General features: G+C 42.2%; 1 protein-coding gene across 3 annotated transcripts in view; it reads left to right on the forward strand.

Moving 5' to 3' along the window:
• Positions 1 to 27,703, forward strand: part of DIAPH1 (diaphanous related formin 1) — a 116,444-nt gene that overhangs the window by 40,182 nt on the left and 48,559 nt on the right. For all 3 annotated transcript variants that reach the window (XM_018050227.1, XM_018050228.1, XM_018050229.1), the window contains 11 exons: positions 655 to 794; positions 1,872 to 1,980; positions 2,439 to 2,549; positions 2,851 to 2,969; positions 3,623 to 3,739; positions 4,205 to 4,320; positions 4,846 to 4,910; positions 5,600 to 5,779; positions 6,554 to 7,303; positions 8,158 to 8,272; positions 8,767 to 8,775. In XM_018050227.1, the coding sequence (XP_017905716.1) occupies positions 655 to 794; positions 1,872 to 1,980; positions 2,439 to 2,549; positions 2,851 to 2,969; positions 3,623 to 3,739; positions 4,205 to 4,320; positions 4,846 to 4,910; positions 5,600 to 5,779; positions 6,554 to 7,303; positions 8,158 to 8,272; positions 8,767 to 8,775 (1,831 nt within the window). The remainder of the gene's footprint in view (positions 1 to 654; positions 795 to 1,871; positions 1,981 to 2,438; positions 2,550 to 2,850; positions 2,970 to 3,622; positions 3,740 to 4,204; positions 4,321 to 4,845; positions 4,911 to 5,599; positions 5,780 to 6,553; positions 7,304 to 8,157; positions 8,273 to 8,766; positions 8,776 to 27,703) is intronic.

The following is a 27,703-nucleotide window of genomic DNA, read 5'->3' on the forward strand; positions in this document are numbered from 1 at the left end:
ATTCACGTATTGTTGAAGCCTGGCTTGGCAAATTTTGAACATTAGTTGTTATGCCTGCTAGAAAATTATTTTTTCTATGCTCATTTCTGTTTAGCTATTTTGGGAAATGTGTTCTGTCCTGTTATTAGTTTGCCAGGTTTGCTAAAACACAGTACTACCAACCAGGTGTCTTAAACAACAGAAGTTCATTTACCTCACAACTCTAAAGGCTGTAAGTCCAAGATCAAGGTGTCAACAGGATCGGTTCCTTCTAAAGGCTGTGAGGGAGGGTGTGTCCCGTGCTTCTCTCCTAGCTTCTGGTGTCTAGCTGGCAAGCTTTGAGATTCCTTGACTTGTATATGCATCACCTAATCTCTGTCTTTGAGTTCACATGGTGTTCTCACTGATTGCCTATGTTTCATCTTTTTATAAAGACGATAGTTATATTGGGTTAAGGACCTACCCTACTCTAGTCTGACCTAATGGTAATCTAACTGGCTACATCTGCCTGTGACTCTATTTCCAAATAAGGTTACAATCTCAGGTACTAGGGGTTAGGGCTTCAACATACGGGATTTTGGGAGGAACGCCATTCAACCCATAACAACTCGTAAACTTGTCCCTGGTTAGGTGCTCTCATCTTTAAGCCTCCCTTTTCTGTTTTTGTCCTCCCAGTTTGGAATCAAGACCATGCTGGAGACAGAAGAAGGAATTCTGCTGCTGGTCAGAGCCATGGATCCTGCGGTTCCCAGCATGATGATTGACGCTGCTAAGCTGCTGTCTGCCCTCTGCATTCTGCCGCAGCCAGAGGACATGTATGTGACTGGAGTGGTTTCTCTTTTCTGTTTGCTTTTTTATCATCTTCCTTAGTCTTGAGGAATATTGAGTTGCTTGGGTGTCCACTTACTCTTAAATATTAGGTAAGACTATATTTCTTACATGAACACTGTGAATCTTAAGAACGTTTTTTAAGAGATACAGGGTGTACTGCTGGTTATCAAAGGTACAGCAGAATGCCTCCTAGATCTCCAGTAACGTCTGTATTGTCTAGGACAAGGGTTACTTTTTACATTTTTTAAAATTCAGAAGTAACACAAGGTTATTTTAAAAATCCAAACAACACAGAAATATATGAAGTACAATTCAACAATGTCATCCCTTTGGCAAACCCTGTTCTGCAGAGGTGATCACTGTTAATGGTGTGGTGCAGTCTCATGGATCATTTTCTAGCGTAGACAAATATACTAATTTATAACATACCTGCCACTCCAAAAGATGGTGTCTTAGGATTAAGGAAAGGTGGCGCTGAGTGGTAAAGAATCCACCTGCCAAAGAGGAGATGCTAGAGACACTTCCCCCTGGGTCGGGAAGATCCCCTGGAGTAGGAAATGGCAACCTGCTCCAGTATTCTTGCCTGGAAAATTCCATGGATGGAGGAGCCTGGTGGTCTACAGTCCATGGAACTGCAAAGAGTTAGACATGACTGAGCACACATACGTGTATTTTTTGTACAATATATATATATTATTTCATATTTATGTAATTATTTATGTTGGATAGATTTTCTAGGAGTAGGCCAATGTTACTGGCATTAAAAACTGTTAATGTTAAATGCCTCTCCAAGAGTTGTCTAATTTAAACACCCTAGAACAGGGGTCTTAATTTGATAAACATGGTTAGGAGTCTAGGGCTGGATTTTTAGGGAGTGCATTTTTCTGAAGAGTTGGTTTTTGGTTTCCTGGTGATCTGGCCTCTGCTCTGTATGATAAGAAGAAGAATATGAGAAATCCAGAATGTTGATATTGTCTGTCTCCTAACTGATCTGTGCCCCTGTGTAATCTCCCTGACCAGAGCACCTGACTAATTCTCTCCCTTTCCTCACTCTTGGGCAGGAATGAAAGGGTTTTGGAGGCGATGACAGAAAGAGCTGAAATGGATGAGGTGGAACGTTTTCAGCCACTGCTGGATGGATTAAAAAGTGGGACCTCCATTGCTCTCAAGGCATGTATACCTGTGAAATGACCTACAAGTAGAATTCAAGATAGAAAGACTGAAGTTCATTTGACCTTTTAAAAGAACACATGGAGTGGTTACTAACAATGTATTTTATATTTCAGAGTTCTTTCTGAAGGGAAAATGGTTACTCTTCTCTCTAAAAAGCAGGGAAAGAACTGTTTTCCTCATTACGAGATAGAAAAAAGGCGTGGTATTTATTTACAAGCTGGGAAAACCAAGGCCTAGAACAAATTGCACTTTCAAATCCCCGGAGTTCTTCCGCCCTCTGAGCTCTCTGGACCGTTTTTAAACTGGGTTATTTTGCTGTGGCAGAAAGTCATTTTTGTCCTTTCTGTACTGCATCTGCTAGGTTATATTTGGGAGCCTCAGAATGCATGTAAAGAGAATGGGTCTTGATCTCTAGGAGCTAACATTGACAAAGCTGCTGAATTTTCTTATCTTAGGTGGGATGCCTGCAGCTCATCAATGCTCTCATCACACCAGCTGAAGAACTTGACTTCCGAGTTCACATCCGAAGTGAACTGATGCGCTTGGGGCTGCACCAAGTGTTGCAGGTGAGAGGCAGCTCTTCATTAGAAAGGCTGGGCTGGTTCCTCCTGTCCCTATAGCCCCACCACCCCTGGGATAACTTCCATTTTCAGTTTAAAAACCAGGTCGAGGGAGTTCCCTGGTGGTCTACTCGTTAGGATTCAGCACTTTCATTGCTGTGGCCTGGGTTCAGTTCCTGGTTGGGGAACCACGGCAGGTCATGCAGCGTGGCCAGACAAACCAAAAAAACACAGGGTGAAAGGTGTGAGTTTCTAGCCAGCATCAGGCACTTCTGGGTTCCCTGACCTGTATTTCTGACGTTGACAGGACCTTCGAGAGATTGAAAATGAAGATATGAGAGTGCAGCTTAATGTATTTGATGAACAAGGAGAAGAAGATTCCTATGACCTGAAGGGACGGCTGGATGACATTCGAATGGAGATGGAATATCCTTTTACTGACTGGGTTGAAGACAGACAAGACATTCAGTTGTTTTCAGTTATAGATCCCTGTATGGAATGGTGTGTTGATGATGATCAGAAGAGGGCCTGTCTTCTTAGTAGATAAGGCAGGTGTCTTTTGATTGCTGTGGATTTATTTACCTCAGCATGGACTAGAGAAATTGGGAAAGGTCATCTGAGGGTTGCTCAGCATGGAAGCAGCCCTTATAGTTAGTATAGATCTCCTAGAACACAATAGCTTAGCTTATTAAGGTGTGGAACTGGTTTTGGAAGGACATAGGCAAGTCAGGGAATAGGGCTGTAACTTGTATGTGCCCCTGAGACTGACATGGGGAATAATTTGGTTACCTATCGATATTTTCCACAAGTGACTTTGAGGCACTTACCTTTTTCTTTCTGTCTGTTGCTTGATTTTCAAGCCAAGTACTGGGTATTTTGTGTCTGTGTATAGTACCACTGACTCAGTGGTCCTCTGGCCAAAGGAAGTTTCCATAGCTTAAAGTTTAGGGCAGGGTGTACAGGAGGAACAGCTGTTAGAATAGAAGTGGCATCTTGTTCCTTTTCACAAGAGTTGTCAAGCTACCTGTCAGTCATATTTTCTAAGTATATGCTTTCCTTAGCCTCTTCTCCTTTTCCACTGACTTCAGTGAAATCTTCCAGATTCTCTTAAACACAGTGAAGGATTCAAAGGCAGAGCAGCACTTCCTGTCCATCCTGCAGCACTTACTCTTAGTCCGAAATGACTATGAGGCCAGGTGAGACGGTAAACCTTTGGGAAGATTAATCTGAACCTAAATGGAGAGAGCAAAATCCAAGTGAACTGCCCTCTTTCACAGTGGGGTGAAGGCGATAGCCAAGGAAGGCAGCAGTATAAAGTTTTTTGATGTTGGAACAGGAGATTCAAGCCATAGACTAGAGATTCAGCAGTAGTCCTGTCTGTCACAGGCAGGGTCTAGCTTGAATTTTAGATGGAAAAGGGTTTGCACTGGGAGACAGATGGCAAGAAGTTTTGACTTTCTGAAGTAAATGCGCACAGCTGATGTGGAAGAGGGGGATTTCTTAGCATGGCAGCAGTACTCTGTCAATTTTATGAAAAAGTCTTTTCCAGGACATTTATCCTCAGATCCTTCTATTGTCAAAGCAATTTACCTTTCTTGATCCTGAATACCAAAATTATATTTTGGTTTTCCATTAGTAACCTTGTTTTGTTTCTTCTGTAGACCGCAGTACTATAAGTTGATTGAAGAATGTATTTCTCAGATAGTTCTGCATAAGAACGGGGCTGATCCTGACTTCAAGTGCCGGCACCTCCAGATTGACATTGAGGGACTGATTGGTAAGTGTATTCATGTTTGGTTCCTCGTGAAACATTGCTTCCACCTTTCATTTTCCATCTTTCTTTCAGTGAAGATTTCAGAGAAGGTACTTTTCTAGCCCATGGGTATTTCCATTTTCATTCTTTCTTTGGTGATATAACAATATCTATGCTAGGAATATACAGGCTTTTAGTTTATTTCCAAAAAATTAAAAAAATTTTTCCCTTCTCATACACCTCCCCACCTTTTGAAGGGACTTCAGGTATTGTCTCTAACTCCTGCTGGCCCCAGAGATTCATAAGTACTACTTGTAGGTATTCTCTGTGCCACCCAGCATGGTGGCCATACTGTGTAACAGGCACTCAGAAATTATATGTTGAACTTAGCTGAAAGTTCCATTTCTTTGTCTCATACAGAACATTAAGAAGGATAAGAAAAATAACCAAAGGGAAACCTTTGCTCCTTTTGTTTATATGGAAGGGCTTAGTGAGAGGGGCAGAGGAGAATTGGGAACTTGACTTCCTGACTCTTTGCTTTCTTTTTAGACCAAATGATTGATAAAACAAAGGTGGAGAAATCAGAAGCCAAAGCTACAGAGCTGGAAAAAAAGGTATGTATGAGAGATAAAAAATAATTGAGCTATATCTTTCTTTCTTTGTTTAAGGGTTGTGATTTTTCCAACATGTGACATAGTTACCCATGATATTTTGGAAGCGTTCAGCACACAGTAGCAGTTCCTTGGGGAAACCTTTCTGGTATAGGTTACTCAGTGGAGAAAGTGTGATCGTGGTATAGATGTGATCATGAAGAGCTGGTCAGTTGTGAGTTTGCACAGTTCATGGGCCCCCGAGCAGGAGGAAGACAGATGGCACTCTCATATAATGTTGTCAGCACTTGGGTTTGCTTGATGTCTCAGGCCTCTTAGCCATAGAATAATAGGAACTGGAATATGTCTGAATTCTTTTTCTCTTTGATTAAGGGCTCCTATTGTTGATAACTCTGATCCTTGAGACTGTTGGCATTGTGCACCTTAGCTGCCCTGGTTAAATGTCCTTAAAATCTTGGTGGCGGTGGCTTTTTTTTTAAACCACTCCCAATTATAGATAGTCTGTGGAAATAATCCCTGGCTTCCCCCTCCTTTAACCTTGATTTTAAGGTCAAAATCATGGTGGCCTGTTTTCCCAGGCATTCCTTGGGTCAGTGAGCTCAACAGATAAAGGATTAACACAAAACAGTAAATTATGGGGAATAACACTGGGCTTTTGCTGTGAGGGAGAACCTGATTTCTTTCTCTTCTAGCTGGACTCCGAGTTAACAGCTCGACATGAGCTCCAGGTGGAAATGAAAAAGATGGAAAGTGACTTTGAGCAGAAGCTCCAGGATATTCAGGGAGAAAAGGATTCATTGGATTCTGAAAAGCAAAAAATTGCCACAGAGAAGCAGGACCTGGAAGCAGAAGTGTCTCAGCTCACAGGAGAGGTAATGTCCCAACAGGGAAGGCAGAGTGACCTGTGACTGCCATCAGCAGCTTCAGGGTGAGCCTGTGTGGGAGCAGGACTCTGTCATCTCACAACTTGGAAGAGTTCAGTTACTAGTAGGTAATCTAGTTAGGTGATGCATATTCTTTAAATCATGAACTGTTTTGGGAATAAGTAATACATAAGATAGACAACTTGGAGAATACATAACAACACAAAGAATAAAATGAGTCACAGAACTACCCAGAGATAAAGATAATATTTCTAGTAATTTAGAAATATTCTAGTACCTTTAGGAGTAAATACTAAATAAACTGTTCTGTTTACTAATTTTCTCTTACTTTAGTCATCTCTGGACAGATCTATGCCTACATACTCTCTCTGCAGTTATAGATATTTATATGATCTGTGATACCTGATAACTTGATCACTTTATGTGGTTATATTACTACATTTATAACACATATGTTAATTATATAACTAGAATATTTAGTTTGCTTGATCTTTGCAATTTCTCATCAAAGGGAGTATTTAACATAAACTTTGAAGTTGCCTTCTTAATGCAAAGCATACTGAACTAAGAACATGAATACCTGAATTCTAGTTTTGTCTCTGTTGCTAAGTAGCTCTGTGACTTTAGATGGAGCCTATCAACTCACTGTTTTCACTCCCTTCATGTGTAAAATGAGAAGTTTGGATCAAGTAATTTCTTAGGTTCTTTCCAGTGGTCCCTGAAGTGGAATGAGACATATTCCTCTTGGTGGTATTTCCACAGGTCGCCAAGCTGTCCAAGGAACTGGAAGATGCCAAGAAAGAAGTGGCTTCTCTCTCTGCTGCAGTTACTACTGTAGCCCCTCCTAGCAGTGCTACTGTTACCCCTGCCCCTTCTTTACCTGGTGACTCTGGGCCCGTTATACCCTCCTTATCAGTCCCCACACCCCCTCTTCCTGAGGCCAGTGTCAGTCTTCCTCCACCACCTCCTGCTCCTCCTCTACCTGGGTGTGCTTCCATCTCCCCACCTGGGGGTCCTAGCATCCCCCCTCCTCCCCCTTTGCCTGGAGGTGGTGGCATCCTCCCACCTCCTCCTCCCCCTTTGCCTGGAGGTCCTGGCATCCCCCCACCTCCTCCCCTGCCTGGAGGTCCTGGCATCCCCCCACCCCCTCCTCCCCTGCCTGGAGGTCCTTGCCTCCCCCCACCCCCTCCTCCCCTGCCTGGAGGTCCTGGCATCCCCCCACCCCCTCCTCCCCTGCCTGGAGGTCCTGGCCTTCCCCCACCCCCTCCTCCCCTGCCTGGAGGTCCTGGCCTTCCCCCACCCCCTCCTCCCTTGCCTGGAGGACCAGGAATGCTACCTCCCCCTCCCCCTCTTCCTGGTGGAATCCCTCCACCCCCTCCATTTCCTGGAGGCCCTGGCATTCCTCCACCTCTCCCTTTTGGAGTTCCTGCAGCCCCAGTTCTGCCATTTGGATTAACCCCAAAGAAACTTTACAAGCCAGAGGTGCAGCTCCGGAGGCCAAACTGGTCCAAGGTGAGAATTTCTGTCCGTCTCTTCATTAGTAGATTAAGAAAAAAAACCCTACCTTGTGTTTTGTGCATGGTTGGACTTCCCTTTCTTATGGTTCACGTCTGTGTGTCTTCAAGTTCCACTCATGCATATGTTTATTCAGCAGATAATAGACATACCCTACATGCCAGATATCACTTGGGAGAGTTCTTGGAGCCTGTACTCTGCTAGAAAACCTAAACTTATCCTACGGTTAATGTTTTTTGCCCTTTTTACTGAGGATATGAGTGCCATGATACTGCATAGTTTGATAATAGTCATTTCACTGATCTGCAAGGTACTGATAATTTTACTCATCCAAAAGTCATAGATTTATGGATACAGCCCCCTACCACCTCCGCCCATCCAGTAAATGAGTTACACAGGATATGATTGCACAGGTATGGTATGTATTTGAGACCCTTACGATTTTATATCAGTCCTTTGCTTTTGGAAACCAAGTGAAAATAAAGGAACTTGTTCATAAAATGAACGAATTTGGTACATTTAGCCACATTGATGGGGAAAGTATAATGTAAAGCAAGGGAAGATGTAAAATAAAGCCTTATTGCTTCTAAAAGTAGAGGATTTGGGGTTAGAAGGAGGATAAGCAGCATATCTGAGTCTAGTTTCTGAATAAATGCCACTAAGCACACAAGCTGGAATCATCATCTGGTCCACCACAAAGAGCATAGCTGTTCTCTGTGCCCCAGGTTAGTCTCACTCTAGTAAGATGTTGATAGCACAGCCAGCTGCTGCTTTTGCATCTCAGTCAGTTTTCTAGGATGGGAAGTACAGAGCTTGGCTTAGTAACTCTTAACACCTGCCTGTATCTACAGTTTGTCGCTGAGGACCTTTCCCAGGACTGCTTCTGGACAAAGGTGAAGGAGGACCGATTTGAGAACAGTGAACTTTTCGCCAAACTTACCAGTACCTTTTCTGCCCAGACCAAGAGTGAGTCCTTTCCTCTTTCTGGCAAAGGGCCAGACTAGGACTTAGAAGGTTCTTTAAGGTGGTCTCCCATTTCTTTCCCTTCCCTGGTTGAGGACTGAAGAGAGCTGGGGGTTCTTATTCAGAAGAAAGTAAGCTTGGTTTTGTATTCTGGGGATGCTGGAGTTGGCAAAGAGAACTGTTGCACGTAGGTGTTTTGTCCCCAGTTTTTGTACATATAGATATTTTATGTCAGTGGAGCATGTGGGGGTGTGAGATTAACATCAGAGAGCTCAAGCTGGGCCCATCTTGAAAGGATTCTGGCACTGCCTTTAAGGCGCCACCCTCAAACCTATATACGTAGTTGATCAGAGTTGGGCAGGGTCCTTAGTATTAGTAGGTCAGGTGGCTGAGCAACTGTCTTTGTACAATAACAAAGAACCATACGTGATCCCTTTTTTTTTCCATTTCTTTCCAATATCTGATGCTTTCTCCTTCCTGGCCATTTGCTCCTGCAGCTTCAAAAGGTAAGAGTACTGAAGAGCCATGTAGTTGGGTCTCTTGAATATCAGAGAAAACAGTGAAACAGATGTAAAGGAATTTCCCTTTGAAAACTAAGACTAGAAACTGGGGACTGATTTCTCTTTTGCTAGTTTTTTTAAGAGTCCAGAAGGACCAGTAACTCTGATGTTAACTGACAAGGATGAAAATTATTTTAACTCAGAGCTACCATATACTTGTTCTTTCTTTGGAAGGTGAGGGACAGCTTAAATAATAATGCTGTTACTTTACATTTGTGTTGTGTTTTACAAATTTGAAAGTTCTTGAACATATTTTACCCTGTTAAGCCTGCAAAGAAACCTTATGAGATAGGCAGGGTGTATGTCGTTTCCATTCCATAGTGTTCATAGACTGATTAGTTAAGTAGCTTGCCAAAGGTTTTATGACCAGATCCAGGGATCCTGACTTCTGGTCTGTCTTTTCATATAAATTCTTGCTTTTCATCTTCACCTTCATATCTTCCCTTTTATTTTAGAAGAGCTGATCTCTTTTGGCCTCTTCTTTCTTCACTTCCTAATTTTTGTGGTTTGATGCTGTTTTGTGATGGGGCATTGTATTTCCCCAGAGGGATGCAGTATTTGAAAAATACTGTCATGCCTAATGACAGTTCATTTCAGTTGCTCAGTCGTGTCCGACTCTTTGCGACCCCATGAATCGCAGCACGCCAGGCCTCCCTGTCCATCACCAACTCCCGGAGTCCACTCAGATTCACGTCCATCGAGTCAGTGATGCCATCCAGCCATCTCATCCTTTGTCGTCCCCTTCTCCTCCTGCCCCCAATCCCTCCCAGCATCAAAGTCTTTTCCAGTGAGTCAACTCTTCGCATGAGGTGGCCAAAGTACTGGAGTTTCAGCTTTAGCATCATTCCTTCCAAAGACATCCCAGGGTTGATCTCCTTCAGAATGGGACTGGTTGGATCTCCTTGCAGTCCAAGGGACTCTCAAGAGTCTTCTCCAACACCACAGTTCAAAAGCATCAATTCTTCAGCGCTCAGCCTTCTTCACAGTTCAACTCTCACATCCATACATGACTACTGGAAAAACCATAGCCTTGACTAGACGGACCTTAGTCGGCAAAGTAATGTCTCTGCTTTTGAATATGCTATCTAGGTTGGTCATAACTTTTCTTCCAAGGAGTAAGCGTCTTTTAATTTCATGGCTGCAATCACCATCTGCAGTGATTTTGGAGCCCCCCAAAATAAAGTCTGACACTGTTTCCACTGTTTCCCCATCTATTTCCATGAAGTGATGGGACCAGATGCCATGATCTTCGTTTTCTGAATGTTGAGCTTTAAGCCAACTTTTCACTGTCCTCTTTCACTTTGATCAAGAGGCGTTTTAGTTCTTCTTCTCTTTCTGCCATAAGGGTGGTGTCATCTGTATATCTGAGGTTCTTGATATTTCTCCTGGCCATCTTGATTCCAGCTTGCGCTTCATCCAGCCCAGCGTTTCTCATGATGTACTCTGCATATAAGTTAAATAAGCAGGGTGACAATATACAGCCTTGACGCACTCCTTTTCCTATTTGGAACCAGTCTGTTGTTCCATGTCCAGTTCTAACTATTGCTTCCTGACCTGCATACAGATTTCTCAAGAGGCAGGTTAGGTGGTTTGGTATTCTCATCTCTCTCAGAATTTTCCACAGTTTATTGTGATCCGCACAGTCAAAGGCTTTGGCATAGTCAATAAAGCAGAAATAGATGTTTTTCTGGAACTCCCTTGCTTTTTCCATGATCCAGCGGATGCTGGCAATTTGATCTCTGGTTCCTCTGCCTTTTCTAAAACCAGCTTGAACATCAGGGAGTTCACGGTTCATGTATTGCTGGAGCCTGGCTTGGAGAATTTTGAGCATTACTTTACTAGCATGTGAGATGAGTGCAATTGTGCGGTAGTTTGAGCATTGTTTGGCATTGCCTTTCTCTGGGATTGGAATGAAAACTGACCTTTTCCAGTCCTGTGGCCACTGCTGAGTTAGAACCTAATAATTTTGTTTTTCCATCTTCTACCAGCTTTTTTGTTTATTTAGAGGTTTATTTTGATCCTAGTGATAACAATTGAGTGCAACTTTAGAGCATTCCCCTTCACCAGTCAGAGCATTCCCCTTCACCAGTAAATAAGCATTTTTAAAGACAATTACTACCTTTTTCCTTAAGTGATCTGATGATACTAGGCTGCACTTTGTTCTAATAAGAAACCTAATGGAGAGAGTACCCTGGTGCCTAGTGATTAGGATTCGGTGCTTTCACTGCAGAGGCCCAGGTTTGGTCCCTGGTTGGGGCATCATCCCACATGCTACATGGCATACCTCTGTTAATTGTTCAGTCATGTCCAACTCTTTGCTACCCCATGGACTGTAGCCTGCCAGGCTCCTCTGTCCATGGGATTCTCCAGGCAAGAATACTGGAGTGGGTAGCCATTCACTTCTCTGGGGGAAATTTCTGATCCAGAGATTGAACCCAGGTCTCCTTCCTTGCAGGCAGATTCTTTACCATCTGAGCCACCAGGAAACCATGGCAGGCCAAAATAAAAACAAAAACCAAAACAACCCATGCTACTGGCAGCTGTTAAGTATATGTATGTATCTGGGAGTCAAAGATCACAGTGCTCAGGCCTGTCTTGCTGCCCTAGCATTCAGGCAAAGGTGCCTTTTCCTCTAAGAGATTTACCACCTTCTGAACTAAAGTTCAGCCCAGAAAATTACTTCCACTCTCTTAGTTAAAAACTGTGATAAGGACTTATACTACTCTAGAATATCAACAAAGACTGGTTGACAGTGAAAATCAACGTCAAATTTGCTAATTTGTAAGTTCACAGAATCTATCCCTGTATTGGCTTCTGGTGTCACTTTCTTTCTGGTAGCTTCCCTGAGTGCCGCTGCAAATGACAGGGTCCCTTTTCCTCCCTGCTCTGTCACCATCCTTCTTTTATTCTGTACATTTGTATTGCTGTTGATTGCAGCAGAGTTTTCTTCAGTTTAGTGGTTTTCCTCAGTGTTACATTCCCACTATGAATTGGTATATAATGTTTTAACCTAAGCAAGACCTTATCCCATCTTTTATTATTTTTCAATAGTGTAACCAAACTTCTCAGTGTTCCTTTAGTCTCAGTTTCTGCCCTGGAAACTACTTTCTAGTCACTGATGATTCTAACTTCCTGACAGCTTTGGCTTCCCCACCCCCTTAAATTATTCTTAGAAAGAGCTGTATCTTAATTTGAAAAGAATAAGTATGAATTAGTCAATTTAGTGTCAGTTTTTATTTTCATGCAGTAATAATCATCAGTAATAGTTTGTTGTTACTTTGACTAAGGACAGTTCTAGCTAGTCTTTAAATATCTTTATAGTTAGGACTTTCAGGTGTTAAATTGTCACCCTGTCTTAATTTCCCAGTCTTTTTTATTAGGAAGCACTAGCGAGGGTAGTCTTGATAATTATTAAAACATGAGCAATTTTCTAAACAGCCTAAATTTTAATCACTTTAAGAAATTCCTGGAAGAGATTTTTTTTTCCTGCCAAACAAGTACTTATAGTTTACCCAACTCTTAACAGTTATCTGCAACACTCCCATGCAATGAAACTTTCCTACTTGTCATCAACCACACTAGATCTCTATGTTTCTAATTATCTTCCAACCCAAAACAAATACTTCTTCCTTTAAAAATTATTTCTTCTTTGGATTTTCAGTGTTTTACTGACTTTAATTTTTTTTTTTTCCTCCTACATTTTCGTGCTTTTCTTCCCTTTGACTTACTCTGCAAATCTGTGGTGATGTAAGCAGTATTTGAATGTCAGGGCTGGTTCTAATGTGTGTTTCTCAGGGACAGATAGTTGCTTGACACCCAAGTAGCAGGTGAAGGTGCTGTATGTGGACCCAGTGCCTCAGCATGCACTGTGATCCAGGGACCTCACCTGCTCTCTGCCTTTCCTGAGCAGAGCCTCCCTTTCTTGGTGTTCTGGTTGGTAAACTTAATACAGACTCTTCCCAGGGAGCCCTTTTCTTGCAGCCTGGCCCCCAAAAAACATTTTAGTGAAAAAGACTAGGATTCTTAGAGTTTAGGTTTTCATCAGGTAAAGAATTTCAAGCTATAGAAACTTCAGAGGTGAGGACTCAGAGGACCTAGAGTCCTCAGTGTGAAAGCAAGGTTTCTGGTTCTTTGAGCATCTCTAGCATGACATTGCAGAACACCTTCATTCTTAATCCTTTTTTCAAGTAGGTAACCAGTTTCAGTAACCAAGTCTCTCATTCACAGTCTTAATATTGATGCTATAATTAAATTATAGGTAAATACTCAGTAGTAGTAGTAGTGTTAGTCACTCAGTTGTGGCTGATTCTTTGTGACCCCATGGACTGTAGCCTGCCAGGCTCCTCTCTGTCCAAGGCATTCTCCAGGCAAGAATACTGGAGTGGGTAGCCATTCCCTGCTCCAGGGGATCTTCCTAACTCAGGTATCAAATCCCAGTCTCCTGCATTGCAGGCAGATTCTTTACCATCTCAGTCACCGTTACCACTCTATTTCGTCTTCTGGATGAAGAAGTAGAGGTATTGGTTAAATAATTTTTTCAAGGCTCTATGGTAAGTGCCAGAGGCAGGATTCAGACTCCAGACTGTGACTCCAAAGTCCTGCTCTAGCCCCCTGCTTTCCAGATGTGTAAGTTCCTGCTTTTAAGAGCTTCTGAAGGCTGAGATCCACATGAAAGCTTTGAAGAGGGGGATATGCTGGCTCCTGCTACCACCTCGTTCATCATGGCACCAGTATCCTTGAATTGGAAGTGACTCTTATGAGTATAAAAAAGGAGCAACGTTCGATTAGGGAAAGTAAGATATCAGATATTTAGGGTTGAAGAAGAGAAGCCATTTTCTGATTACAGTATATTCAACTCTAGTCAAACTAATCCAGCTGGAGAAAGAAGTACAGCATGCGTGTCTAGTACAGTAGACGTCTTGCTTAGATGATTTCAGCCCAGCAGTTGCCAGTCTTGATGAGGAAGTCATTTGGACACAAGGTTTTCATAATATTACATTGTTTCCTCTCTCACTTGCTAAATACTACTCTCTGCTGTTTGTTAAGTGTGGCTGTATTCCTCTTACATTTTAGTGATAACCTGCAACCTCCCATATAGTGACTGGCTCCTCCAGGAATGACCATTAAAGGCAACATCCACCTTACTCTTGACATCTGCCTCTTGTAGTCAGAGGTCTCCAGCCATTGCTTCATTAAGGTTCGGGAAGATGTGTGCTGTTTACTAAGAGAAGAGCTAAGAGAGAGGAGTGAGTGAGTGAGTGAATGAAGTCGCTCAGTCGTGTCCGACTCTTTGCGACCTCATGGACTAAAGCCCACCAGGCTCCTCCGTCCATGGGATTCTCTAGGCAAGAATACTGGAGTGGGTTGCCATTTCCTTCTCCAGTGGATTTTCCCGACCCAGGGATCGAACCCAGGTCTCCCACATTGCAGGCAGACGCTTTAACCTCTGAGCCACCAGAGAAGAAAGAGGAAGTGGTCCCCAAATTGATACTACAGAATCCTTTATGCATTTTTCTCTTAAGGATTATTCTTTTGTTTCTGATCTCCTGACTTTCTGTAAATCAGGGATTTACTTAGTTGATTTATTCCTTGACAGAGAATATTTTGAATTTTTATTTGATAGGCAGTGCTGTAAAACACCTAGTCCTTTTTCACTCTCACTTTCCTTAGGGTGATCAGCAAGGAATCTTTTATCATAGTTTCTTTACTGAATCTACTTCTTGAATTCCTGAGAACATGTTCAGTAGTTAAATTTTATTCTTTTTCATCTTTTCTTCGGGAACATTTTCATCACCGTGGTAGCCTCAGGTCATTATTTGTATAAACAAAGTAACTAGTTTTAGTTTTTCATTCTGCTTTTCTTCTAACTCTGACTCTCTCTTGTAGATAATCATGTTCCCATTAAAAGTATAGCCTCTTAAAATGTAGGCTGGTAAGTGAAAACTGATGTTCTGAGTACAGTGATGTTTTTCTTTTTAGGTTTATTTCTTCCTTCCAAAAAAACTTCTGGACTTATAAGATCCACAGGCTAATCATCCTTAGTAGGTGTGCAGTGGACAATATGTGGCATCAGCCCTCGCCCTGTTAAAGTGTGAGGTGCATTTCCTAAATAGTGAGCATCAGAGCAGTTCTACAAGTGGCTAGTGACAGTAATTTTGAAAAAGCTCTTAATTTTGAAATTAAGATCCTGACAAAAAACTGAGGATTTCATAAATAACAGTATTCTAATTAGGATTTGACTATGTGTGTCTGGATTCCTAGGTTTGTGCTGTAGTCCAAGTCAGAGCTATTGACAGCAAGTGGTGGGTTTATCTGTCTCTTGCTCTTCCAGAGCCTGCTTGCTTAAGGCTTCAGGCTGTATCAGGTGCCTGTGTTGGAGAAGCAGCCCTTTCCCTAAAGGGATCTCAGAGTCTTTTTCCTGTGAGCCTCTTCTGTCCACTAGGTGGCACCCACCCAGTCGGATCGTTATCAGAAAACATCCTCGTGAATCTTTACAGGTTCTGGAACTTTAACCTCTAGATAAAAGGTTTTCTAAAAGCTCATCTTGCTCTACCTTACTCAATGAGTCTTTCAGCAGAAAGGTATCTTGTTTCATGAGTTCCCTACTCTCTCAGGAGTATAGGATTAGGACCAGAAGTGCTGTTCAAGTGAACATTTGTCTTTTAATTACTAATTTGTCTTGCATTTTGAGCAGGGTCAGACTGTTAGCACAGAGCAGTTGGGAAGTTCTGTACTATCAGATAATACTCCCCTGTGATTTAAAGACATAAATCTACCTGTATCACCTAGGGTTAGAAGGACTCCTGCCTGTGGCGTAAGTACTACACCTTCTCCAGGTTGTGATTGTCCATCATTGATAGTGTAAAAGAACCACAGCACATACCCACTGTACTCCAAACCTTGCCGTCACTGTTTGCCTTGAACCCACTGTAGCTAATATTGTGTCATCTATGTTGGTTTATGTCACTCACCACAGGAAGTCGCAGAATCCCCGGCTGTCCTCATCTCTCATACTCGAATCCCTATCAGGTTCTGTGTGTCTCCTATTCTGCCTCCTCCTCCCATCTCATCTGAGCTCTTGACACCCGTCCACTGTGCCCGCTGGAATTCATGGCCCATTGCTAACAGAATCTCCTGTGTCATCAACTTGACTCAACAGAGTCAAGCTCTAATAGCTCTAACAGCAACTTGGCTTTCCCTCAACACTGCTTTCCCTCTTGCCCTCTCATGTGTTGTTTCGTTCCTCTCATACTCCTCACCCCAGTGTATAGGATCGATGTCCCCTTTGTTCTTCATTGCCACTTTCAGATCAGTCCATCTTTTTCTTTCCTAAAAATCCATAATTTTTAATCTCATTACATGGAATCATAATCACCCAGTTTCTCTCTTTGCTGTCATCTACTAACACCCCAAGTTATTCCTCCTCTGCAGTACTCCAGGACTCCTTCTGTCTTAATTCTTAGCAGTTTCTATACAGAAGGGTCATGACCCTGTCAATATTCTGGCCTCACATTTCCTTACATTCTTCTTTTCCAGTGATCTGTACTCCACGCCATCTCACCCATTTGAATTACACCATCATCACCAGAACTGCAGCTGCTCTGCAATCTCAATTTCAAACTACCTACCTTCTTTTTCTTGTTTTTCTTGTGTAAGATACAATTCATGTCCCAAAATATGTATATGTATCCATCAGTGTAGTAAAAACTAGATAGAAAGCTAAGTGAAGAGAGATTGAACCATAGGAACAGCATAAAATAAAATGCTGAAGTAGTTTAGTTTTAGAGAACCCAAGATAAGGTCCCCAAATTAAAAACAGGGTTCTGTGGGTATAAGTTTAGAAACAGAAAAAGGATGAGAGGGTGTTTTGTAATAGCATCACCTTCCATCTTTTTACCTCACTGTCTTTGGTACCCTAACCCCAGCAATCTTCCAACCCCACTAGGAAAGAAAGTGAAAGTAAAGTCACTCAGTCATTTCCTACTCTTCGTGACCCCGTGGACTGTAGCCTATACCATGCTCTTCCTTCCATGGGCTTTTCCAGGCAAGAGTACTAGAGTGGGTTGTCATTTCCTTCTCCAGAGGATCTTCCCGACCCAGGCATCGAACCCTGCTCTGAGCCACCAGGGAAGTCCTGAACCCACTAGGAAGCCACTTCATTTATCCTTCTTTTTTCACCATCCCTCACCTCCTCAGGTAAAATTATCATCAAAATTATAATAATCCTTCCCTCTTTCTCCCATTTCATCATGCTTGGTTGGTAGGTTCACAGTCCTGGTTGATTCCGTCTATCCGTCTTGCACCTGCAGCTGTGCAAGCAAACACGCTGGAGACACAGCCTGCTCTCCTCGGTACACTTTACTCGCCTGGCTCTCAGGACGCAGTCTCTCTCCTGCCTCACTGGCAGTTCTTTTTCCTGCCTCTCCTGTGCTCGGTTTGCAGTGTTGCTTGGCCTTACTAGGCCATCAGATATTAAACATTTCTAGTCCATTCAGTTCCCTACTCTCCTACTTCACTGAAAAAATTGAAACAGTCAGAAGTTGTTACACAGACTTCTACCATTCCTTTAACCTACTTTCTGTGTCTTCCTCTGTGACTGTGTTCCTGTCTAAAGCCAGTTTCTGGTCTAACATCATATCCTCACTTCAACACACTGAAAGTATAAATTCTCCTTCTCACCTCTCAGAGTGACCAGATACCTTTCATATGTATATGTTATTCTAATAAAGGAATAGGCAAAATTCTTCTTTAGTTCAGAGAAGAAAATGTGGGAACTTTTCAAATAGAACCTTACTGGAAAATTAAGGGGCAGAGGAATTAAAAGATAACATTATAGAAATGTGAGGGAATATACATATTTTTAATGAGATGTGTATGATCCCATTTGGTATATACTACTATGTATTTTGCGTGACGTTTCAGCATCTCTTGATATCATTAGATACAGTTCTACTTCATTATTTTTCTTTTTTTAAATTTAAGTATAAGTTGATTTACAATGCTGTGTTTCTGGTCTACAGCAAAGTGATTCAGTTATACATATATATATATATTTTTCATATTCTACCTCATTTCTAAAGGATGGTTGAATTCTGTCAAAATAATACAAGATGATCCTTTATTGAGAATTTAAATTACTAATTTTTATATAACAGGCAATGCTGCTAGAAACATTTTCTATTTATCCCTGCATACTTGTATTTCTGCATAGTAAATTATTAAAAATAAAATTTCTGGACCCAAATTCCTTGGTGTAGAATTGTACCATTTATACTTCCTTCCAAACTGGCTAATTTCTGATGAGGCAAAAATGTTACCTTGTTATCTGATCACTAATGAGATTGAATCAAAGGTTATCCTTCCTACCTTGACTCTTTCCTCACCTGTAAAATGAGATAGATAAAGATACCTTTCAGTTCTAAACTTATGGTTCTCATACTGTACTTTTCTTTTTGTCTTGGATAAGCTTGCTTTGGTGCTATCTGTCTACATCTCACTCTTGTTTTGACAGCCTTTCAGTTTCTTGTGTTGGTTTGCTTGTTTTGTCCTGAGTGATGCTTCTTACTCCATACAGTGGGGCCAGGTGTTAGGAGTTGCTCCTTGCTTACAACAGGTATTTGGGGATAGAGAGCTAAAGTGGTGTAAAACTTTAACTCTTATGCATGAAGGCTGCTGATACAGATTCCACAGAAGATTTACTTGTGGAGATTTGAGGAAGGATGTCATCAGATAAGCTAATTAACTTTGTAATTCCTTTTTAACTAGAGGAATTTGATGTTTTATCTGCAGTGTGCGCTTCTCCTTTTTCGCCACCAGATGGCACATGGAGCTCTTCTATTTTAGCTGTGTCATTGTTACGTCTGGTAGTGATGCAGTCACGTTAGAGAGCGGCAACCTCTGTTGTATTCAAATATGCTCTGCCTGGTATGCTGCCCTCTACCGGTCAGGAAATTCACTTGGAGGACTGTAAGTAAAAAGACAGGAAGCTGTAGCTTGCCCTTTAAGAAAAGGATCTTGTCGCATTGCCGCTTATATTCCTGGAGGAGCAATGTTACTGTTCTCTGGGGACCCAGAGGCTGGAGAATGTTTTGGGTTTTGTTTTCGTTTTAGTCTGATAGCTTCATGAAAACAGCCTTCCTTTCAGAGACTTAAAGAAGGCTTATATTGATATTTTACCATTTTGGTAGTTCATTATATGTATATATTTGTAATCCCATCATACACACATTCATAATATCATCTTTGTCTCAGTTTCTACTGAATAGGTACTTCAAGCACGTAATAGAATTACCCCCTGATTATTTACTGATCATTTCCCAGAGATACGGTACTGAATTAATTTCCTTCAGGGAATTCCCCTAGCTTGCCTTGGGCAGAATTTGCTGGTGCAAAAAGGTTTTTGTATATAGTCAACCCTTCTGTCATTTATTAACTTCTGATTATCTTAAAATAATCCCAGTGTTAAAGCTTCTCTCTAGCTATTCAGACTGCTACTGTAGCTTTTAAACCAAGATCCCATCTCCCATTGCCTACAGATTCCAGATTTGATTTCTGACAAAATATCCTTTTGTATGGCGCTGTCTGAGACTTAAACCATCCTGTATGGGATAAATATTGCTTCAGCTCCTATCATCTTAGTGCAGTTAGTCCCTATCTTTAAATATCTGTTTCTCCCAGTAATTCCCAAACTTGAGTGCACATAAGGATTACGTGAGGAGGTAAATACCTGGGCTCTATACCTCCAGAGATTCTGAGTTACAGGGACTGTAGAAGGGTATGTCTTTAACAAGCTCCTCATTTAATTTTGTTATAGATACATTAATATGGCTCAATCCATTACCTCAGTGTTTGTTTCTTTTTCCATTTTCTGCTCACTGTCTTCCATTCTCTGCCATAGTCTGAAAGCTGCCTTTTACTTTTTCTGGTAATAACATTTTTGGTGTCTCTGTCAGAGTGAATATTGTACAATTATCCTTGTTTTTATGGAGGTCATGCAGATCAGTTAGGAAACAATATGACATTTTCTATTAACTGCTACCACACTTGCTTTTACAGACTTCTTTTCTTGCCATCTTCCCAGCCAGATCTCAACAGGCATCTTAGAAGGGAAGGTTCTCAAGAAGTTGTCTGGAGTCAGTGAAGTAGCTGGAAGCACTGAGAAACTGACTGGCCTGGAGAGGGTGGACGGAGGGCAGGTGGGGAGAGCTCTCTCAGGCCCACACGACAGGTGGAGTTGTGAGGGACTGGAAGGGGTCCAGGTCATGATGGAAGGATGTTGCGTCTGACTGGAAATAACTCTTACTCACGTTTGGTTATTCTCTCACCATGCACACCTGGAGTCGGTAGAGATTAGAGATGTGTTTAGTAAGAGGAACAGGGTCTCAGGGAAGTGTCAGAGCAGAGCTGGGCTTTGGGCGGGTTTTGCAGAAGAGCGATTGGTGCTCCTGGGTTCCTTACTGGAGCCTGGCACTGGTGCCTCAAGGGAAAAGCACTGTTCTGAGGATCCCTTATAGTCCTTGGGAGTCATTGGGTCTGAACTTGGTTTTCTGCTGGTAGGAGACAAATGTCCCTCCAAACATAAGGACATACTAGTTTTCAGGGAGTACCAAGGGTGTCTTCACTATAGAATGTTTCTTCTGGGGCTTTTATTTCTGCTTTTGTATTACCTCATTTTCTATGCAAACAATATAGGTACTTCAGAAGTCAAGATGATATTTTTAAAAGTCTCATTCCCTTCCTAGTATTCATCTATCTCAACCTTTCTCTGTCCCTGGCTGAGGTGCACAGCTTGTGGGATCCTAGTTGTCTGAGCAGGGATTGAAACTGGGCCATGGCAGTGAAAGCACTGAGTCCTGACCTCTGGACTGCCAGGGAACTCCCGAGAAGTAGCCATTTTATTAGTTTCTTTCAGTGGTTTTGAAAACTGCCTTTGTAGCACATACTAATACAGATTTTTATCTTCTCTGCCTTTACCAAAAGTGCTATCTGTACTCTTCTATGCCTTGCTCCTGTATCCTGGAGATTTTTCTTATTAGTACGTAGAGATCTTTCTCATTTAAAAAAATTGTAAATTTAAAACTTTTTAGTTGTCACTTTTATAATAAAACGCTACAATAAGACAGAAATATGTACAGTAATGAAATACTCCGTCTGTTTTTGGAGCAGTCCCTGCAGTAACCCTTTTGATCTCACTGCATCTTAGTGTGCACATGTGCTATTTTCTTCTCCCTGCTTTTCTTGCCTAACTTCATATAACAACTGAACAGTTAGTTACCCACACCAACTCTGAAGACACAACAGTTCATATTACAGCCTTACAGCCAATATGGTGTGGGGAAGAGAGACTTGAGAATTTCTGCTAAGGGCCCTCCAGACCTCTGGCTGCTTCACTGGAGCAGGAGCAGAGCTTTGTGTCACTACCCATGAAAGGGCATGGCCTTCCTATGTAGTTTTTGTTCTGGAGAAAATTCCTGTAGAGCTTAATACCCTGTAACTGTCCCATTTTATGACTCTGGCCCATTGCCTTTGGAGCAACATGGAAGAATGCTCATGATAGAGTGTTACGTGGGAAAAAGCAGGAAACAGTCATATACAACCCTTACTGCAATTGTGTTTTACAGGGAAAAAAATGCAGAAATAAAAGTCTGAAAGGAAATGTATCAGAATATTGTAATAGATTTTGTTAGGGTGCTGGGTTTTTTTCACTTCAACTTTTCTATACTATGGTCAACTTATTTTTTTAATAGGAGACAAAAGGGTTAAAAAGGAAATTTGCTAGTGGCCAGGATGTGTGAAAATGAGGTTTCTAGAAGTATTTGAACCTAATAAATGAATCCCTGCAAAGACATTGGAGCTCTATTATCCAGTTCTGTGAAGCAGGTAACAGCATCTTTTACTTCATTCTCCCTAGTAATCCTAGCCTGCTTCTCTTTGAAAAGTCAGACTACAACTTTTAAAAGACTGTTCTTTTGTGCACCTCCCTGGGTAAAGGAACCCCAGAACCCCAGTCAACAGAAGGGCATTGGTAGCCCCTCATCTACAAGATGGAATGGCCATTCTTCTCTCCTAATCCCACAGTGATTCCAGCTCTGTTCTAAAAGTCAACGATTTGTTTTCTCTTGGATCTGTTAGATGAGAAGATTAGACACTCTTCTGTCTGCCTGTCTGTGTGTTTAAATTTCTTCTTTGCAGGAAAAACTGCTCAAATCCTTCCAAATCTCCCTTTTCCTATTCGGCTTGCTTTCCTCCTGCTCTGCTTGCATTTTTCTTTTCAGCCACGGGGTGTGCGCAGTTGAGCCATTTTGGCTCAGGTTCCATATTGTGAGGTCAGAAACCAGGGATTGGAGGAGACCATCAGGTGACTTTCTGTAACTGATGACGGTCCTGTCCTCATCCCCACCCCTTCTCCCCCCTCGTCCCCACCCTATCCTGGCTTCCACCTTAGGAACAAAGAAAGGAAAAAAACAGCAGTGTGACGAAAACCAGCAGCTGCATCTGCAGATTCAGGCTGGGGGCTGGGTGTTCATTCCATCTGTTCTATTTGTTATGCTTTTATCCCGTTACTTCCCCTCCCAAAACCCAAAATAAAATGGAGGATATTTCTAGGATCCTTTGTTACAGAGAATGGCTTAGAAGTCTGCAGTTTACTCTGTATTTAGGTTGAGGGCAGCGGTAAGAGGGGGTGAGGCTGGGCAAAGACTAAAACTGCTCCCAGCACCTAGAAAAAGATGAAGCTATCTTATCTTCTCATTCCATTTTATCCCAGAATCTGTATTTAATGTCAGATACTGTGACAGAGGCTTATCACCTATTATTTCTGATTATTGAAACAATGCTGCCAAATAGGTATCATCTTCATTTTATAACTGACAGATATGACTATGTCCTTTGTTTACTGAGAGCTCATAGCAAGTAAATACCAAGCCAGAATTTTACCCCAGGTCTTTTGTGCTCTGAAATTTAGCATTACTGACAGGAGGGGCAAGAAGGCAGGAATGTTAGAAAAGGCTGAGGTACCCTCTGCTGGGCACCATCCTGGCCCTGTGCCAGTGCTCTTCACCTTTCGTCAGTGACCAGTGTCCTGATCTCTTTAACAAATGACTCTCAAGAGAGAAAAGGAGATGGAAGGGAACATACAGGTTAAAAGAGAATGTAAAAATATGTCAACCCCTTATTTAGATCCTGATTCATTTTTTTTAAGAAAGGAGAAGTCTTTATTCCTAGTACCTTAATTTGATGCCTTTTCTCCTGCCCTCTCACCCTCCTGTTTCCTTGCATAAACCTGTCCTACTCTTTTGCTGACTTGCTTGGGACAGTGCCCGTCCTTCTAGCCCCTGCCCAGCGACATCTCTGAAGCTGGTCTGGTTGTTAGCACACCCTTACTGAGTCACTGTCCTGGGTGTGCTGGGAAAGTATCTGTGAGAAGCTCAATGGCTGTATTATTGTCTGAATGAGCAGATTGCTTGTAAAGTGCCCAGATTCTGAACACTGCTTTTCTGCCACCCTTTCACACTTTTGTGTGCCCTTTTCTTGCTAACTCTCAGCACTAGGTTCTTACAGATTTGGAATTCTGTCTGGCCTTGTTCTTGACCTTCAGGTTTATCCATTTCTGCGAGTTTGCTCCATTCTTTACAGCTTGCACATCTGTTACTGTCCAGTTCTGTGTGATTTTGCAGATGGATATTTGTTTTGGCTAAGAGGTCAGTGATAGAAATCTGGTTACCTTTGGGCAGGGATGAACAGCTGTTCAGCTGGCATGCTGTTTATCTGTCTCCCCACTATCCTCCCCACAGTGGTGTATACCTCTGAGTGACTTTGAGGGTGCTCAGTTTCCCTCCTATCGCAGTGAAGGGGAATATGAAGTGGAAGTCCTGGCCATGGGCACCTTACATTAGCACATGGTAGGCTTCTCTTGCTGTGTCCTCTTCCCAGAATCAAAGAGTTCTTGTAAAGCTGAAGAGACATAGTTTGTTGTATGCCAGGTAGACTTGGTGAGTCCATAGCTGTGTTATTCTCACAGCAAGCCTGTTATTATTTCCTAGAGATCTAACACAGTATTCTAATCTTTCAGATATGCTGGAGAGACCTACGCCTCTTCTATAAAGACCCAATTTTTTTTAGAGAGAACTGCAGTGGTACCAGAGTCCATTTTTTTTCTTTAATCTTGCTGTTACGAGTCTGTGCTCATGTGTATTGTATGTATTGCTGTTATCTCACTTTATGGACATTGGATAAACTCACATGTTTGTGCTGCCTCATTTAAGTAGTGAAAACCATTGGTGCCTTGGATCCATGGATTTCTCAACATACTTCTGCTTTTTCCATCTTTCTTATGTGCTTTTAGTCATAAAATATTCAGTTTACTCAAAGGAGCTGTAGCATGAGATTATGGAGGGTGTTCCCTGTAGAATAGGGACAGATGCCTCAGGCTTCATCCTGGGCAGAGCACGTAGTGCGTGGTCCTGAGTCAGTGAGTGAGAATTAAGGATAGGTGGAGCTGTTTTATGCATCAGCCTGGATCTTTCACCCCTTCAGGGGTAACTGGCTTTAGAGCGTCTTGTCTTCTCAGCAGTATTTCCCCCAGATCCTTCTTCCTACCCGTCTTAGTCACTCCCACCTGCGACTCTTAGGAACTTATCTGCCAGGATGTCAGGCAACTCACCACTCCTCCATTTCCTGTTTGTGGTCTTCACTGAGAGAAGTCCACAGCAGGAATTCCTGGGGAAGTGATGGCTATAGTTGGACTCGGGGGGCCATTAGCTCATCCTGAAGTTGGGGAATACTGCATGGAGACGGACCTCCCTTCTGTTCTGAGGGCTCTTAGGAACCGTTATTAATCATAACCAAATAACAACTGGGGACTTGGGCTGCTGACCTTGTGCCTTGACTCTGCTTTGTCTTTAGAAACTGAGAATTATTTTCCCTTCTTAGCCTCAATTTCTACTCTCCAAAATTTAGAATTCAATATAGATATCAAGATTCATGACAAAATTAGCTTGGACTCTGTAGGATTGATTGTTTTGACATATGCAAAAATAGTGATAAAAGAAAAATAGGGTCCCTGTATTGGACAGCAGGGGGTGCCCTTTCCCTTCGCTTTATTGCCTGGCACTCCCTGCTGCATTCAGCCATTTTAGACAGATTGTTTTTGCTCCCAGCTAACTCCATTTTGTGTTTGTGACGCAGAAAAAAAAAAAGAATTCTGCAAGGGAGGAGCCTGGCTGGGGGATGGAGGGAGGCAGGCTGAGGCAGGGCTTCAGATCTTTACTCAGCACTTGTTCATCAGGGACTTACCTTGCTGCAGGCTGCCTGCATGCTGAGCAATAGATGCTGCAAGTCCCTGCCAGCTGAGCAAAGAACAGAGTGGTGCCTGGCTGCTGGACATAACTAGCCATGGCAGGGTGCTGGTTTTGAGATGGCAGGCAGTACATCGCCTTTGGCTTATCAAGAATCTTAAGCCTGGGTTTCAGTAGTTTTACTGCAGAGATGTTTAGGCTGGGTATCCTCAATTAAAGAATCAGCTAAGAAGAAAAGATACCCTTTTCGCTACTTGTCTGAGGAGAATCAGATTCTCTGGTGACTCTAGAGAACAGTCTGACTTAAAAAAAAAACAACACTTATTTTTGAAAATGTAACCCCTCTCCCCACACGTGTGTGGTACATGTGTACACATGTGTGTACGCACACACATATGAAGAGAATAGTATGAATGCCTGTCTCCATCACCCAGTTTAAAAACTTAACTCATGGCTAGTCTTGTTTCATGTTCCTGCATCAGCCTCCTCCTCACCACTCCAGTTATTCTAAAGCATATTCTCATTAGTCATATCATTTAATATCCTTAGTTGAGAATGTGTATCAAAAAATAAAGACTTTTTAAGAAAGAGAATTGTATTTTCACATCTGAAAAATTCTTTAATTAATCAACGCATATCCACTCAGTGTTCTTAAAGTAGTATTTTTTTTAAGTTTGTTCATCTGAACCAGAGCCAGACAAAATCTACACTGCAATTTGTTGGTGTCTCTAGATTGCCTCTCTAGCTGGCTTTGTCTGTTTTCTCATCTTGCAGTGTGTATATGGACTTCATTTCTTAAGGAGTGAGGGAGGCTCCCTCAGATTGGGACTGAGGAGGTTCAGAGCCAGATGTGTCTTCCTCACACAGCAGAGCCTCCCATCGTTTGGATTTCCCCAGAGGTGCTGGCCGAGGAAGTGAAGGTGCAGTGCTCTGCAGCCCACAGAGGGAGCGGGGCAGAGGCTTTTACTAGGACAGCAGCTTGTGACTCCTGACATGATAGTCTGTTACCTACCCAAAGTCCTCAGAAAAGTTCACAGGTTGCTCTCAACAGAGAACATGGTCGAAGTGGACCATGCTCTTTCTAGGGAATTAAAGGAGAGCTTTTACGCTTTGGGACACCAAATTTACTTGCTCTGTAATAGCTGCATCCCTATGGTGATCCCAGGTCACTTTATCTCCCAGACACTTCCTTTTTACTTCATTGTAGCCTTTCTCCCTGATCAGACTTAATTAGTTAGAAATACTTCACAGACTGCTCTATAGAAAGAAAAAAATGCTGTTGTGCGGGGGATGGGCACGTGTGAAAATTCTTCTGCAGCTTCAGGATTATAGCATCCCCATGACCTTGTCAGAGATAACCAAGAGACGGGCCTAGATGCAGATGATGAGATGAAAGCTCTTGACTCCTGATGCTCTTTTTCCCCTTTTGGAAATGGGTCAGTGACTCTGACTTTCAGCAGCTACAGCAGGCAGTCTGTTCCCTTGCTTTGGGCAAGAGCACAGGTTACAGAAGGGACACTTAAAGAGCTGACTTCTTGGCAGGGCTGGCAGGGCACTCAAAAAGTCTGGTCCTTGGAGACCAGGTTGGCTGAGTGCCTGGTTTGGAAGCTGTAGTACCCATTAGCCAAAGTGCTAAGAATCTTCTAGAGGTCAAGGTTGCAGCAGCTCAAAACACAGACCCTGGCACTAACACACTGTTTCCTGGAGTCTCCTGAGTGATAAAGGGTGTCTCTTCTGCTATTGTCAGCAGAGAAGCACATCCATTTGCAAATAAGATTCTTCTCCTTCCCTCTTTTCTAAAGTGCTGTCTGTATCCATTTCTGTGTTTGTCCCACATGAATTTTACACAATTCTCTAAATTGAAATTAGCTTTTGATGTCATTTTTCGTTTGAGACATGAGGACTTTGTTCTAGGTTTCCCATCCTTGATGTGGCAAAAATAGGGGCTGGAGTCACTGAGAAGGTTGTATGATACTGTCATGCTTGTATCCTAAATTAATGCATCATTCCTATAACAGTGCTGAGAAGGCAACTAATTGGAGTATTCGATAGGTTTTACACTTTGACTGTATCTTTCCTGTTGGTTGTCAGTGGATCTCTACCTCTCCCAGTCCAGTGTCAAAGCCAGACCAGGGCCAGCTATCCAAGGATGTGAAAATGTTATAGGTGGTGTCCAGACCCATGCTTTTCTAGCGTTTCCCACAGTTCCCTGGTGGATGACAGTTTTAAACATTTAGACATTTACATTGTCTCAGTACATTAACAAATGGAACCATTTTAATTTGTCTACATTCCTCTGTAGTCTTTGCTCACACTGTATATATATGTTTATATTGTTTTAATTAGAAGTGTGTGTGTCTGTCTGTTTCTCTAGCTTGAAGTGTATAGATCATACATGTATGGGTTAATGAATTTTCACAAAATTAAAAATGAAATTTTAATCTGTGTAATTGACACCCAGTCAAGAAACAGAATGTTACTAAGACTTGGGAAACTCATCTTACCCATTTCCAGCTACAAATGATACCTTACTCCTCCCTCCTTGACTCAGAGTAACCACCACCCTGACTCCTCACAGC

Source organism: Capra hircus, chromosome 7 (assembly GCF_001704415.2).
Source record: "Capra hircus breed San Clemente chromosome 7, ASM170441v1, whole genome shotgun sequence".
Taxonomy (NCBI): Eukaryota; Metazoa; Chordata; class Mammalia; order Artiodactyla; family Bovidae; genus Capra; species Capra hircus.